At 50.4% G+C, this 13,799-nt stretch overlaps 1 protein-coding gene across 1 annotated transcript; it reads right to left on the bottom strand.

Annotated features, from left to right (window-relative positions):
* Positions 1 to 9,499: 9,499 nt before the first annotated feature.
* On the bottom strand, positions 9,500 to 13,058 carry MNX1 (motor neuron and pancreas homeobox 1). Its single transcript, XM_056484508.1, has 3 exons — positions 12,416 to 13,058; positions 10,316 to 10,476; positions 9,500 to 10,226 (listed from the first exon to the last, which is right to left on the bottom strand). Exons 1-3 carry the CDS (start codon positions 13,017 to 13,019, stop codon positions 9,891 to 9,893), a joined length of 1,101 nt encoding a protein of 366 aa, XP_056340483.1. The 5' UTR covers positions 13,020 to 13,058; the 3' UTR covers positions 9,500 to 9,890.
* Positions 13,059 to 13,799: the final 741 nt, after the last annotated feature.

The following is a 13,799-nucleotide window of genomic DNA, read 5'->3' as shown; positions in this document are numbered from 1 at the left end:
GAGTATACCTCCCTTGAGAAGGTATTAAGAAGGTTTGCTCAGATTTTTCATTTGGAAGCTTAATAAAAATAGACTGTCTTTCTGTGACCCTCTGTTAATGGTTTGTTTCTCATATCACCTTACCACTACACATTAAACTGCCATTTTTCCAAATGCTTTGGTGTTTGTGTTAGCTTTACTATGGCTGGTCTGCCAGAAAGGGAATGACCTTAAATTGGGTGGAGAAGGGAAGTGCTTTCTTGTCTGGAATATGCATCTGTGATCTACTTGTGTTGGAGTTGTCAGCCCTGTTTCTGTAGCCAATGTCCAATGGGCCATTTACTTATGGTGCCTCCCAATTGCCTTTGATACCAATTGATCTGTCCCTGTGGAGAATTTTTTTTTTTTAATCAAATTGTTAAAAGTAGTATATTTTGCTTGCTTAGGTGTACTGTTTCCAGGTTGAGAAATGCTTCCCCCAGCAGCCAGGGAGCTGGTTTTTCTCACCTTCCATCTGAGTGGATAGGGCAAGCGTTAGGGAAAAAGGTGTCCTGGGAGCTGAGACCCACTCTCAAAGTCCTGGGTTACACTAGCAAAGTAAAAGCAGAAGAGATTATTATCAAAAGAACAAAGAAAAAAAATATTCCTTTTTTAAGCCAGTATCATACCACTGGCAGCTTTTAAGTATACAAAACTTTAAAATTATTTGCAATAAAATTAATTACAATGTTTTCTAGAATTCCTACTGATTAGCAAAGTGTGGGCAGCAGCTGAATTGATGCTATTTTGGTGTTGACAAAAGTCACAACTTTAGGGGATGTGTGTAAACATCTCCCCTTACAACCAACCGTGCCAAACCTTGTGCTTAATATTTGGAGTATAGACTCAGGAGAAAATCTGTGCAAGCCCCTAGAAGTAGCTGCTGTGGTACACATGAGACTGAATAAAAATTGTTCCCCCTACACTGCAGCAGCCACTTAATTAATTGCCCTTTTTGCAGGAGTTTAGATAGGCCCAGTGTGTCAATGTGGTGGTAAAATAACACACCAATGGAAGCACAGTGCTCTAGCAGGGAGGTTGAGGCAACTTGGCTGCTGGAGATAAATTTTGAATTATCTTCCTTAGCCCAAAGGTGCCAGGCTCCCTGTCCCTGCCTGGTGTGAGGGCTTTGCTTGGTGAAGGAAGCTGACCAGCTTTGCTGCTGTGGCAGCATTGCCAAGTGTTTTATGGGTGTGAGCATTCACTTGCTGCAGCTGCCTGAGGTGGTGCAATGCAGGTGTTGCTGTGCAATTAGAGGAGATGGTTTTAACCTTACAGTCAAGAATTACAATTGCTTTTTTTTTTTTTCCCTATGCTTGCATTAATTATTATTTCTCCAAAGAGCTCGTGTGTCTTGTTCTAAATTAGTGTTGTCAGAGACATTGTTTCATTTCTGAAAAAAACAGATTTTACCTGCCTGGGATTTTATGTTCAGCAGATTTATGCATAAATGTGATTTATTAAAAAATTTAAAAAAAAATTTAAAAAAATAAAAAAATTAAAAATACCACTTTTCAAGAAAAGCAGCAGAACTACACTGCCAGCCGCCAGTGCTGTAGTCACATCAATGATAGGTTTTGTGGGTGATTCTGCACAAGTCCCATCCTCTCACTGTGATTCAGTGAGAGAATAACTGTCCACAGAAATGTGACAATTCCAAGATATATGTGAATTCCTGAGTCCTGGATCTTGTCATATTTAACAAGTTTTCCATGGTCCTACTGGCCAGACTGCCACAGTTTGACAGAGGTGGAAGGCCTGGCAGACTCTGCTGTTGCTGTACATAATCATCCACAAGCTGTTACTTCAGCGGTTGTTACATTCCAAGAATATAAAGCACCTGTGAAAAGGAAACCAGAGAGGATTTTGTACTTATTTATATGTATATTTATATTAAAATATGTATGCATAATGTATCTTACAGGTATTCCACATATATGCTTCTGTGTCTAAACATATATATAATATAAAATTTTTTGACTGTATCATACTTCTAACCCTGGAGAAAGAACTTGTCCCAGCTGAGCTGGCCCTACCAGAGTCTCTCCTCCTTCTAGCAGGGCTGTGAGGTCTCTGTAAGAGCAGCAAAACCAAATGCTGGCAGTTGCCTTCCTGCAGGACTGCACACTAAGCACTGCCTGCCAGCAGAGGCTGCAGGGGAAGTTACACCTGGCTGGGACACATTTTGCTTTGTCTGCCACGGAATAAGTGTTCAATAACATACACAAATTACAGCCCATTGAGATTTCTTCCTGTTGAGTATTAGTCTGGCAGCCCACAGCAAACCCCTGTGAGAAATGGTCCCTGATCATTCCAATAATGGAGATGCCATTTAAAATGTCCCAAATTCTTCCACACAGCAGGTTTAGGAGAGTTGCTACTTAATGAGAAGAAAAGGGGTTTGGATTGGTAAAAATACAATATGCTGGAAAGCCAAGCAGCTACGGCTGCAACACTAATCCTTACTCCCACCAGAGCAGGGGAAAACACAGTGTGATTTGCTTTAGATGCATTTAACAAAGGGCCGGATGTTTGATTTTTTTTTAGCTGCGTAGCAGAAAATGTCAATTCCCCCTTTAAACAGCACGATTCACTCATTGCTATTATGGCAGCTTGGATTTTTGTTTTCTTTTAAGCTGGACAGCAATGTTTTAAACTTTCTCTGTTTTCTGTATCAAAATTAACGGGGCAGTGAAGTCTGGTTTTTAGCTTTGGCCGGAGTGCTGGGCTGATAAATCATACACGAGTCCTTCTGGCAGGGTTTTAACACCACACCTGAAGGAGCCAAGTATCTGCAGGGCTGTTTTTCACTTGACGTTTTTCCATTGTCCTGCAGGCGGGGATGAGGGGCTGATGTCAGTGGTGCTCCGAGGGCGCAGACGCAGCGGGGCTGCCCTGCCTGGTGCTAGCCAAGGTGTGCAACCCAACACTGTGCTCAGAGCACATCTGGGATCGTTTCAGTCCCATTGTTCTGCAGTTGAACTTTGCACATGAGAAGTTACAGCCCGGCAGCAGCCAGTGCACGACAGTGATTTCAGCTAATTAAATGTGTGAGTGGCAGCTCTGAGACTCCAATTTTTGCTGCACTGATCATAATTGCAGCTTAGTGCCCAGTTACATCACGTGTGTGAGACAATATGTGATTTTTTCCTGCAGTTGATAAAGCAGTTTTGTTTTCAGAAGACAATTTGATCTGTAGGGTTGCTTTTAAAAGGCTGAATGTACATTTAACACAAGACTTTTTGAGTTGGACTCATTTCAGGGACTGTAGGTAGAGATATGACTCTTTCATGACACTTCTTGTGATTTCATCTCCTGGAGACACTTTCCTTCACCCTCCAGTAAAGCATAGTTTAGCATGAGGCTTGCAGGCATTCACATCGCAGCTGCCTGCATCAAACAGCTCTGCTATCCCCAAAATCTGGTGTGATCTGCAGCTTTGCCTTAATGCTAATTACAGTAGCCTTCCCCTAATTTAGATGCATGCACAATTCCAAACTGGATACCACGTGGTTTCCCTAATAACACTTTAAGGAAATGAATGAGCATCTATCAAGGATAAGCTTAGAGCCAGCTGGCACCAAAAATTCCTTAAAACTTGTGTCCTAGGACAAAACTGTTAACACACCAAAAACAGCTCACCTTGTGTTAATTGAGTGGAATTCATTTCAAAGTGAATTAAGAATGACTGAGAAGTACAGAGTAAAATTAGAACAGAGACCATTTTTTAATTGTACCTTAATAGTTTTTTATCAGTTACAGTGAACTGGTTGTTTCATTTTCATAAGTGAAAGATTTCCAGGTGTTACACATTTTTCATTAAAAACTCCATTATGGACCTCCTACAGTTCAGATGATAAGAGTACCCTCAAATCTCTCCTGTGTGCACAGGCCCTCAAGGCTTTGGTGTGGAATAGCAGGGAATATTGTTGGAGGCAGCTAAGTTCACTGAGGAGCAGCCATTGGTTACAGCCAGGGGACAGAACTATATTTTTCTAATACAGAGACAATAACCCAAGATATACTTGATGTCACCTTGAGGAAAATTAAGTCACCTTGATTGCATTTTCTAGGCTTGCATCTTCAAAAAATTATCTTTCCTCCCCAGCCAATTCTGCACGGAATTTCTTTTCCTTACTCTGTACTTCAAATCACCCTTAAAATATTGCCTAGAGATATTTAGTTTCCAAATTTCCCTACCTAAATGGTTTGAAACTGTGTGTTGCTCCCTTGGGGGTATTTATTATGCCAGGGATTTTGTGTATGCCAGGTTCTGTGTGTCAGGGATAAGGAAGCAGTGCAGAAAGGCAGGGACAGTGCCTGAGAATCCTGAACTGTTCCTGTGATGACAAAAGTTGTGGAGGGAGGCTCTAGGGAGCTCTTCACCAGCACTTCAGAGCTTGAGCAGAAGGCAATAAATCAGCTCAAAAGCTGCTGTGGGTTTTGAATCAGTTCAAATCTCTGATGTCTGTTCTGAAACCTGTGTGAGAGTCAGATATGGAGACACCCTAGACCCATCCATGCTTCTGGGCTGCCTGGTTCCTGGCAAGCCTCACACCAGGTTTGTGAGTTGAAGGAACCTTCAGACTGCTAAGAGCTGGAGAGGCAAACCTTTATTAAACACTTTCCCCAAGGTGGCCTCCTCCAGGGGGGAGCCAGGGCTGCCCAAGGCTGATGTGGAGCTGTCAGAGGCACAGGAGTAACGGGTTTTGCAGAAGAGCACATTCATGACTTTTCAACATTATCCCATTTTCATCTGCTACCAAAATCGACCCTCAAATCTAACCTGTAGATGTAATTATCAGTCCTAGAGATGAAGATTTGGAGGAATAAAGGAGTGAGGGGTTCAGGTATCCATAGCTGATGGGAGAAATTTCTTCCTCACACCCCAAAGCCAGAGGAACACACAAGGTTTTGGGTTACTGCAGGAGTGGCACATTTCAGAGGCACAGACAGGGCATCTCACCTCTGCTAAAACCTCCACCATGGGCTTTCCATCACCTGAAACCTGTGTTACACTGAGTGGAATCTGATCACAGGCTGAAGAGTGAAAATGTGGATAAAATTCACAGGTTTTACTACAGCAAACCATATTCTTAGATAGCTGTTATTCCATCTCCTCCACAGCCACTGATTAAAGTTTCCAAGACACACAAAAAGGCAAAACAAGGTGTCAAGACCAGCCATTTCATGAGGTGGAGGCTCAAGAAAGGTGAAGCAGCTTGCACATATTGTCTAAGCAAGTTACCTGCAGAATAGAGCTGAGTGCCCTGACACTCTGAGCAGGAGTGTAGGAGCAGCAGATCACTGCCTCACATCACCCAAATCTTCTTCTACCAGCACCCCAACCCACCCTCACAATACCATGTGAAATTATATTAAACAGCTTAAAAATCCTTTGGCTGTGGTGAGCTGCCCTTCAGAAAAGCCAGGGGGGCCAAGAGCATGGGAGGAATTAAGGGAGGGAAGAGATCCCTGAAGGAGGGTGAGAGCTGCAGCAGGAGCTGGGAGGGGAGAAGGAGACAGCACAGACAGCAGGAACCACTGGCTGATGCTGCTGAAGTGTCATCTTAATTATCCCTGGCAAAAGAACAGTGATTAACATCGATGACTGTGGACAACCTTTATGTAATTACTCATTAACATTTCTAAAATTGCACCTAGCTACAACAGCAATACATGCTTTATAGATTTATCATTTTGAAGTCCAGAAAGAATCATTAGATGGTCTAGGCAGACCCCAGCACACTGCCAGCCACAATTACACTGCAGAAATCAGCACCAGAGGCAGCTCAGCAGCTCCTGCTTGGCTTCCACGTCCTTTCCAGAAAGGCCATCCAGGGATACCAGCAATGGACAATCTGCCCCATCCCTTGAGGTGTTCTAAATTCACTCTAATGTCCCAGCCTTCCATCAAAATCCACAACACATTTCTGACCATTTCTGGGGGGCAGAAAAATTGTAATTTGTGCCACTACACAACACCCAAGGGAGACTGAGGACCTTGGAAGCTTCATCCCTTCCACTATTTGTCCTGTGTGTTGTTCCTGGGATTCAAACACCAGACCAAGAAACTCCCTGCACATGACAGCAATGATTCATGGCTCAGGAATAAACAAATCTACAAATTATACAAATAACAAATACAAATATACAATAAACAAATAAATTATGTTCCTGCTTTCACAGCTGAAGCATGGTGTGGTTATCTTAGTGCTCAAGGGGAAATTTGGGAAAGGAAGAAGAGCATCTAGGCTAAGATTCACCCTCCTGCGGTATTCTGGTGTCACCTGGAAAGCCTCAGTGCAGCTCCCCGGCGGAGGAAGCAGCGCTGCGACTGGAGGCAGGCTGGAAGGATCGTGGAGAGGCGGCTGCCGGCACTCACGGGAGCAGCAGGCACAGGTCAGCCCTCCCGGCGTGAGAGGAGCAGGAAAACCGTGTGACAGGGTCTTACTGAGAGCTGGAGAAATCACTGAGAAGCAGAACATCAATCTCCTCGTTTTGGATGGATGTAATAGTTTGGACTTCCGAAATAATCAATATTCTTTCTGCTAGTGGAGTATTTCATTGGCAGCGGTTTCACGGAGAGTTTGAGGGAGATTATATATTTATGGTTTCCCATTTGAAAGACTTTTAGCAGGTTTACCTCGAACATATGGATCCTGTTTTGGTTCTTTTGTTTTAGCACTTAATGCTTGTGAAATTGCCAGTTAATGACATCCATGCCCAAACCATGTTGCTTTTTAAAGTAAAATGTCTACCAAAGGTCCATGTTCATACTTACCACTTCTCAAGTACAGCAATGAAAATTTTAAGAGGTTTGTTACCCACTGCGTCTGGGGAGGGAAACGACCGAATAATGAAATTACAAGGAAGGGGTTTAGATTAAAGCCCTGCCTGTGCTGGGTCTTGTGGCAACGCAGCCCCAAAAACACCGGTGGAGCACCAGGGGCTGGATGTGGGGGGCACTGGGGGCTGGGTGTGGGGGACACCCTGGGGACAAGAGCAGGGAGGTTGGTGTGGGAGAGGTCGGCTGGAGCCATGAGGTTCCTGGGGCAGGGAGAGGGGTGCTGCTGGATGCGGCTGGACACGGGGACACCCCGGAGGTGGTGCCCAGCCGGGGAGCGAGTCCCCTGGTGCTAACGGGGTCCCTTCGATGGGTCCCGGATGCGCCCCCCGGCAGAGGCTTCCCCGCCCGGGGCGCTCCGGGGGCGCGGAGAGCGGAGCGTGGCGCTCGCGTTACCGGCTGCGCTAATCACCCGGAGCCTTTGATTGCCCTGCACGTGGGGACGAGCCCCCGCACTTCAAAAGAGCGTGGGAAATGCTGATTAAAAGGCTTTTCTCCCCCGTTGGGACCGACACCTTCTTTGAAGCCCTTCCAAGCGACAATGCAAACGCACCCAGCGCCAAAGGATCGTATCTATATTTTAAGTGACTTTAATTTCTCTTCCCCCCTCTCACTCTCTTTCCCCCTCCTTTCCTTTCAGTTTTGGAAACACCTGGTAAGTTGTAAAATGATTTACGAAGTGAAAGTGTTAAATGAGGCCACCAGCTGTAAGACTGACAGAGCTTTATGAGTTTTATTAGGTGCCCTATTATGGAAAATAAACTTTAATCCGTCCATAAAAACAGAATCTGAAAAACATATTTGGCCTTGTAGTCTGGAACACTGAAGGTATTCTTGTGAAACGCTGGGCTTTAAAGAGATTAATTTTATTGAGACAGACACAATACACCGGTAGGACTTTGATACCGGGTCCGTGAATAGCTGCCTGTATCCACAAGGCTGCTTTTCTGGGGCTGAGACGAGTTCAGACACACACCTCTTGGACATACAGGATATTTCTGTTGCCCGGTTGGACAGCCTGCCAGCATAATTAATGGGTGTTTAATTGGAAATTAATGCCTGAGGGAGGATTTTATTGTTGGGGGAGGGGCGATCTATTATTATTATTATTATTATTATTATTATTATTATTATTATTATTATTATTATTATTATTATTATTATTTGTTTTTGTTGGTGTTATTGTGTACACTATCCATTGTATTTGTGTTGTCCGGACTGATATGTCTGATATCAGACCCAGTCTGATATATCCGGATCAGACATTTTAAAGTGTAAGCAAGAGGTGAATGCTGCTGACAGTAACTCGGACGTGTCGCCAGGATTAGGGTGGAGGAGCCACCGCGGCCCTACGCGGGTCTTGCACGCTCCTGCCCGGCCGTTCACCCACGAATATGCAGCATCAGCCAGCAGCGAGAAAAACCAGAGATACCAATGCCTTTGTCGTTCTATCGCCTTGGAGTCTCCACAGCCTGTGGCCAAAAGAAAATCGTTTACAAATTTAAACCAGAACCTCCGACGCGATCGTTTCCGTACAAGGGGGTAGGTATCGGTCAAACTCAAATCGAGATTATCCTGATCAAGGTTTTTGATTTATGATAAATCGCGATTTTTGGAGTGTCGTCCCGGGGCACAGGGTGTGCGGGGCCGGTGAGCTGGCATTACCCGCGTTATGCCTGCATGCCACCTCCAGCCGGCCCACCTGAAGCTCTCCGTGAAGGGTAACACTTTTCCTTCGTTAATCTCATCCCATAATCTCATGCGTCTGCCAGCCTGTGTTTCACGGGGCTCATTTTTACAGAAGCGGTTAAGAGGGGTCACGCTGTGGTTAACGCGACTTTGTAGAAAACACCTTTGGTAAAATTATTATTTTATTTTGAAGTGCACGAGAGTTGGAAAGCTCTGTGTTTCAGAGCTCCTCACTCTCACCCTCCGGGGCTAGGAGGGGGAGCGGTGCCCCATGGGCGATGGGATGCGGAATCCAGGTCCCTGCTCCCCTCTACGCGGGAGCGGAGCCGCCCCGTAATTCATTCCCAGGGATGAATTGCCAGACGTGGCCCCGAGCTGGTGGGGATGAGCCAGTGATTATATTTAAATTCTCTATAATTGATTCGGGGAAGAGCTGCGGTGACAGGGATTAATTGACCTGCAAATTTATTGGCGAGATAAATCGCGCAGTTATCGAAAACCCCGCGCTCCGCCGCCGGCCGGGCGGGGGGTGCCGGCCTCGGTACCGGGGAGGGCTCGGGAGCGCCTCGCTCCTTCGGCAGTCGAGCCGCCCCTGGACAGCAGCGCTGCTCCCCCATTTCCTAGGCCCAAATCCCCTCGGGAGGGGACAGCCCCCACCAACCCCCCAGCTCCCAAAATATCGCACCGCGGGCATCGCCACCACCGCCCCGTCACTGGCAGCTCTGTTGCCGGAGGCGCTCCTCTAGGGAATATCAGGACTATCCTCTCAACATCAGACATTACACGGTAGTCGTAGCGCTGGGCTAAATTCGGGTGAGGAAGCGGTTCCCCGCTTCCTCCTGAGCGCTCCGTCACCTCCCAAAGCACAGGGATGCCCTGACACGGGAGCAGCGAGTATCCCTCCCCTCACACAGCGCTCATACACCTCCAGTAAAAAACGCCATTTATTTTGCCCCCATCGCACGTGTGGGAGGACCTGGGGAATAATTTAGCATGCATAAGTAGAGGTAATTTTTCTTTTTATAAATACAATATACAAAAATAAAGACAGTATTGAGATTTCCAGCAGTTTTAACGTTCATGACATAAACATATTTCCCGATATATAGTAAGAACAAAACATTTCCAATACTCAGCAAAAGGAACACGCTTCCCGGGGGCAGGGATGGGAGGCGGGGGAGCTCAAGTTTTGTCTGGTTTTCAGTCAATAATAACACTGTATTCACGATAAATCCTCTTTCTCCGCCCGTCATACGGAGGATCCTCTTCTCCATCCCTCTCCAAGCAGGGAGAAATCAGAACAAGGGGGAGCGGTGGAACCGGGGCTGCAGGGAGCTCACTGGGGCTGCGCCGGGGCTCCGTGCCTGCCCCGGGGCTGCGTGTCCTCCTCGTCCGCCTCGGAACAGTCGGAGGAGTGGTACGGGCAGCATCTCCCGGCCGCTGCCGCCGCCTCCTCTTCCTCCTCCTCCTCTTCCTCGTCCTCAGGTTCGCTGTCGGGCAGCTCCCGCATCCTCCTGCCGGCGCTCTTCTCGGGGGCGGGCAGCAGCAGGTCCTCATCCCCCTTGTCCTCGCCGCCGCCGCCCTTCTGCTTCTCGGCCTCCTGTGCCGCCTGCTCCTTCGCCTTCTTGCTGCGCTTCCACTTCATGCGCCGGTTCTGGAACCAGATCTTCACCTGGGGGACAGGGGACACAAACACATCCCCTCATCCACCGCCCGCCAGGGCGGCCGGGCCCGCCCAGCCCCGCGGGGCCGGGCACTCACCTGTGTCTCGGTCAGCATCAGCGACGTGGCCACCTCGAAGCGCTTGGGCCGCGAGAGGTACTTGTTGAGCTTGAACTGGTGCTCCAGCTCCAGCAGCTGCTGGCTGGTGAAGGCCGTGCGGGGCCGGCGGCACTTGCCCAGGAGGTTGGACTGCGCCTGGGCTGCGGAAGGAGAAGGGGGATTGCGGAGGTGAGCGCGGAGCCCCCGGGCCGCGCATCCCCCGGGAGGGCGGTGGGAAGCGGGGAGGCAGGAAAGGCTCTTGTTCTGAAGCAAGGCACCATCATACACCGGAGCACGGACCGAGGGAGGATCTCCTCCAGCCCCTCTGACTCCGGGGTTTGTCGGCTTTCGCCCCCAGGGACCAAAAAGAGGGAATTAAATTAAATCTTTTAAATAAAGGAAAATATGACTCTTGATTTCCCAAGAGCCTAACAAACGCGAGACAATAAACCGAAGCCAGGGATCGCGGCGAAGGGGCACGGGGCTCTCCGGGGAGCGGCAATTTGCTCCATTTAATGTTTTAGTTAAACCTGCCTCATTCCCTGCCCGCCCGTATCCGTTTAATTAGCGGGATTGCAGGCGGGCACACCTCCAGCCGGAACCAGGACCGGGACCCGCTCCGCACCCTGAGAGCGCCGGGCACCGGCTGCCCCTCGGAGCATAAATCAGCAGCGAGGACTAGAAAACCGTCTTGGAAATTGGGGGGGGGGGGGGGGGGGAAGCCGCTTTTCCGCATTCAAAAAATTATTAAAACTACAGATTTAATAGAGAGGAGAAACAAAACACCAAGTAATAACAACAAAAAAAAAAAAGATTCAGCCGCCAGAAAGCGGGAATTGAGCCTCTTCTAAGGCCCCGACACCCCCGGGCATGCGATCCGGCGGCGCTACTGCCCATTTCTTGAAGTATTTAGGTAGTATGGCTTATTTGGTTTAGAAAAATAATTAAAATAAAATGGGAAAGGGCAGCTCCTGCTCCCTGGCCGCGGTTGGAGACAGCTCGCTAGAAGCGGCAGAAAGAAAAGGACAGTGTCCGCTCCCGGCCGCAGCGCCCGGGAGATTTTCTCACCGCCGTGCGATTTTCCGAGACTCGTTTTGCTCGGTTATTTATTCCCCTCTTCCCCTTGTTTGAGAGTCAGAGCTCTAACAGCTCTCCTAATTATTTTTTCTTCTTGAGTGTTCCAGTCTAAACAACCCAATTCGAGAGAAAACAATGGACTTTTTTGTCTGCGAATGCGTGTGCAGAGTAGGAGAAGGGGGGGGGGAAAAAAAAAAAAAAAAATCGCAATTTTTTTCCTGGCATGATTTTCGTAAAACTACACCTCCGGTATTGTTAAATCTGCCATTCCCACCGAGAGCTCACACCTCCGAAAATCTTTGCTGAAACCAGATGCGCGCAAGTTCCCCATCGCCGCGAGGCCTAGAGTTCGGCACCGCGCTTTGCTGGGACTCCGCGGTCGCCTGGCTCCATCCAGCACTCCCAGCCTCTCCTGGGCCCAAACCTAAACCCTTCCGACTGCACTTCATCCCTATTCGCTGCCTCCAGGGAACGCAGAACCCCTAGTTTTTGGCAGGTCCCAGATCCTCCCTACATCCCTTTGCCTAGGAGGCCTGACATTATTATTATACGCCCATTTCCGATAAAGGAGAAATAAAATAAAAAACGGTGAGTGAGTGGTGCGATCTACCACCTCTCTTTTGGGGGGTTGCATTGGGACTGGGATTTTGGGGATACCATAAGGACCCCTGTCCTGTCCCCACCAACTCCCATCTCCCCTCCCCAGCGGTTTTCACCCTCCGGGTACGGCGAAAAAGATATTTGCAAAGGCAGGGAGCAATTTGTCACCTTCCCGTTTAACCTGCCGTGAGAAGCCAGGCTGAACAGGGTTCCTCAAGGGCAGGGAACGGCGATGTGACCGCAGATCCTATTTCTTTCTTCTAAACTAATTTTTTCAAAAATTAAAAGCGTCTCTTCGAATTTAAGTCTGCAGCTTGTTTAGGCGGGGGCAGGACGGAGCTTCTACCCTGTCGGAAGGCGGCAGCTCCCGGTAGGCCCGTGCAGCGGGACAGAGGATGGAGGGGACGCGAGGTAAATACTCACAGTTGAAGTCGGGCATCTTGGGCAGGATCATGCCCGCGGTGGAGGCCCGCAGCCACTGGTCCAGCTGGAAGGTGCCGGCGCTAAGCTTGATGGGGTCGGCGGCGGGGTGGGAGGGGTGCGCTCCCTGCACCTGCGAGTAGGGGTAGGAGAGCGCGGGGTGCTGCCCGCCCAGCGCAGAGTAGCCGTACACCGGGTGCCCGTAGAGAGCCGCCTGCGCCGGCATGCCCGGCCCGCCGGGCGCCGCGGGGTGCAGTCCCAGGGCCATGCCGGCCGCCGAGGCGTGGTGGTGCGGGTGGGAGCCGGTGCCCGCCCCGGGCAGGAAGCCGGGCTTGGGGACCAGGGCGCAGTGCGCGGCCAGGAGGCGCGGCGGAGAGGGGCTGTCGGTGCGCAGGCAGTCGGCGGGGCCGCCGGCGGGGTGCTCGGAGGAGGATGAAGACGACGAGGAAGAGGAGGACGAGGACGGAGGGCTGCCGCTCCCGCTGCTGCTACTACCGCTGCCGCCCAGCGAGGTGACCAGCGCGAGCGGCGCGCTCTGCCCCGCCGCCGCCTTGGGGGGGTCGACAGCCAGCAGCGCGTCGATGCGGAAATTTTTGGATTTTTCCATGGGAGCGCCGGCGGGAGGCGGCTGGGGACCGACCGTGCGGCTGCCCCGGGCCGGCCGCGTCTCCCGGCGGCGGCGGGCGGCAGTGCGGCCGCGCTCCGCGGCGCGCCCCTTCAAGGGCCGCAGGCGGCTCCCATTGGCCCCGCGCCGCTGCGGCCTCGCTCGCCATTGGCTGCGCCGCCCACCCGTCACCGCCGAGAGCCCGCCCCCTCCGCGCAGCCCGCGGCGGGCGGCGGCACCGGGGGGCGGCCCGGGACACCCATGGGGAAAAGCCCGGGACATCCATGGGGAACAGCTCGGGATACCCGTGGGGGACAGCCCGAGACATCCATGAGGAACAACTCTGGACACCCATGGGGAACACCCACGGGGGACAACCCTTGACACCCACGAGGAATGGTCCGGGACACCGGCACACCCCGCGGAGAGAGCTCGCCCAGCCACGGCGGTGTGCGGCTCTCGGCCGGCCGCGCTGGCTCCTCCGGGCGTCCAACGAGAGTTTTCCACCATTCCCGCACCCGGCAAATATTTGCAGTAAACGCGCCGCCGGCCGCTTTTTAACGAGTCGGAAAGAATAAACACCTGCAGGTCAGGGAGTCACCCTGCCACCAAATGCCGGGTCTGTCAACAGCCTTATTACACCTGCTTATCTAAGGCAAACAGCTTCGGACAGAAAAGGGAAAGAGCGGGCCGAGGGGTCTCTCCTTACCGGGGGGGGGGCACGGGGACCCCCGCCCCGGCAGTGTGAGAGAAAGGTCAGGCTGCGGAACGAAGCGCTGCCAA

The sequence above is a fragment of the Oenanthe melanoleuca genome, chromosome 2 (assembly GCF_029582105.1).
Source record: "Oenanthe melanoleuca isolate GR-GAL-2019-014 chromosome 2, OMel1.0, whole genome shotgun sequence".
NCBI classification, from domain to species: domain Eukaryota; kingdom Metazoa; phylum Chordata; class Aves; order Passeriformes; family Muscicapidae; genus Oenanthe; species Oenanthe melanoleuca.
The sequence above is the reverse complement of the archived record's forward strand: the minus strand, read 5'-3'. Positions and strand labels throughout refer to the sequence as shown.

Bases quoted from the DNA above. Each gene is read 5' to 3' on its own strand.
- MNX1 (XM_056484508.1), bottom strand. From the start codon at position 13,019: ATGGAAAAATCCAAAAATTTCCGCATCGACGCGCTGCTGGCTGTCGAC. The intron at 10,477-12,415 runs GTGAGTATTTAC...CTCCTTCCGCAG, and splicing joins CAAGATGCCCGACTTCAACT to CCCAGGCGCAGTCCAACCTC. The intron at 10,227-10,315 runs GTGAGTGCCCGG...CCTGTCCCCCAG, and splicing joins TGATGCTGACCGAGACACAG to GTGAAGATCTGGTTCCAGAA.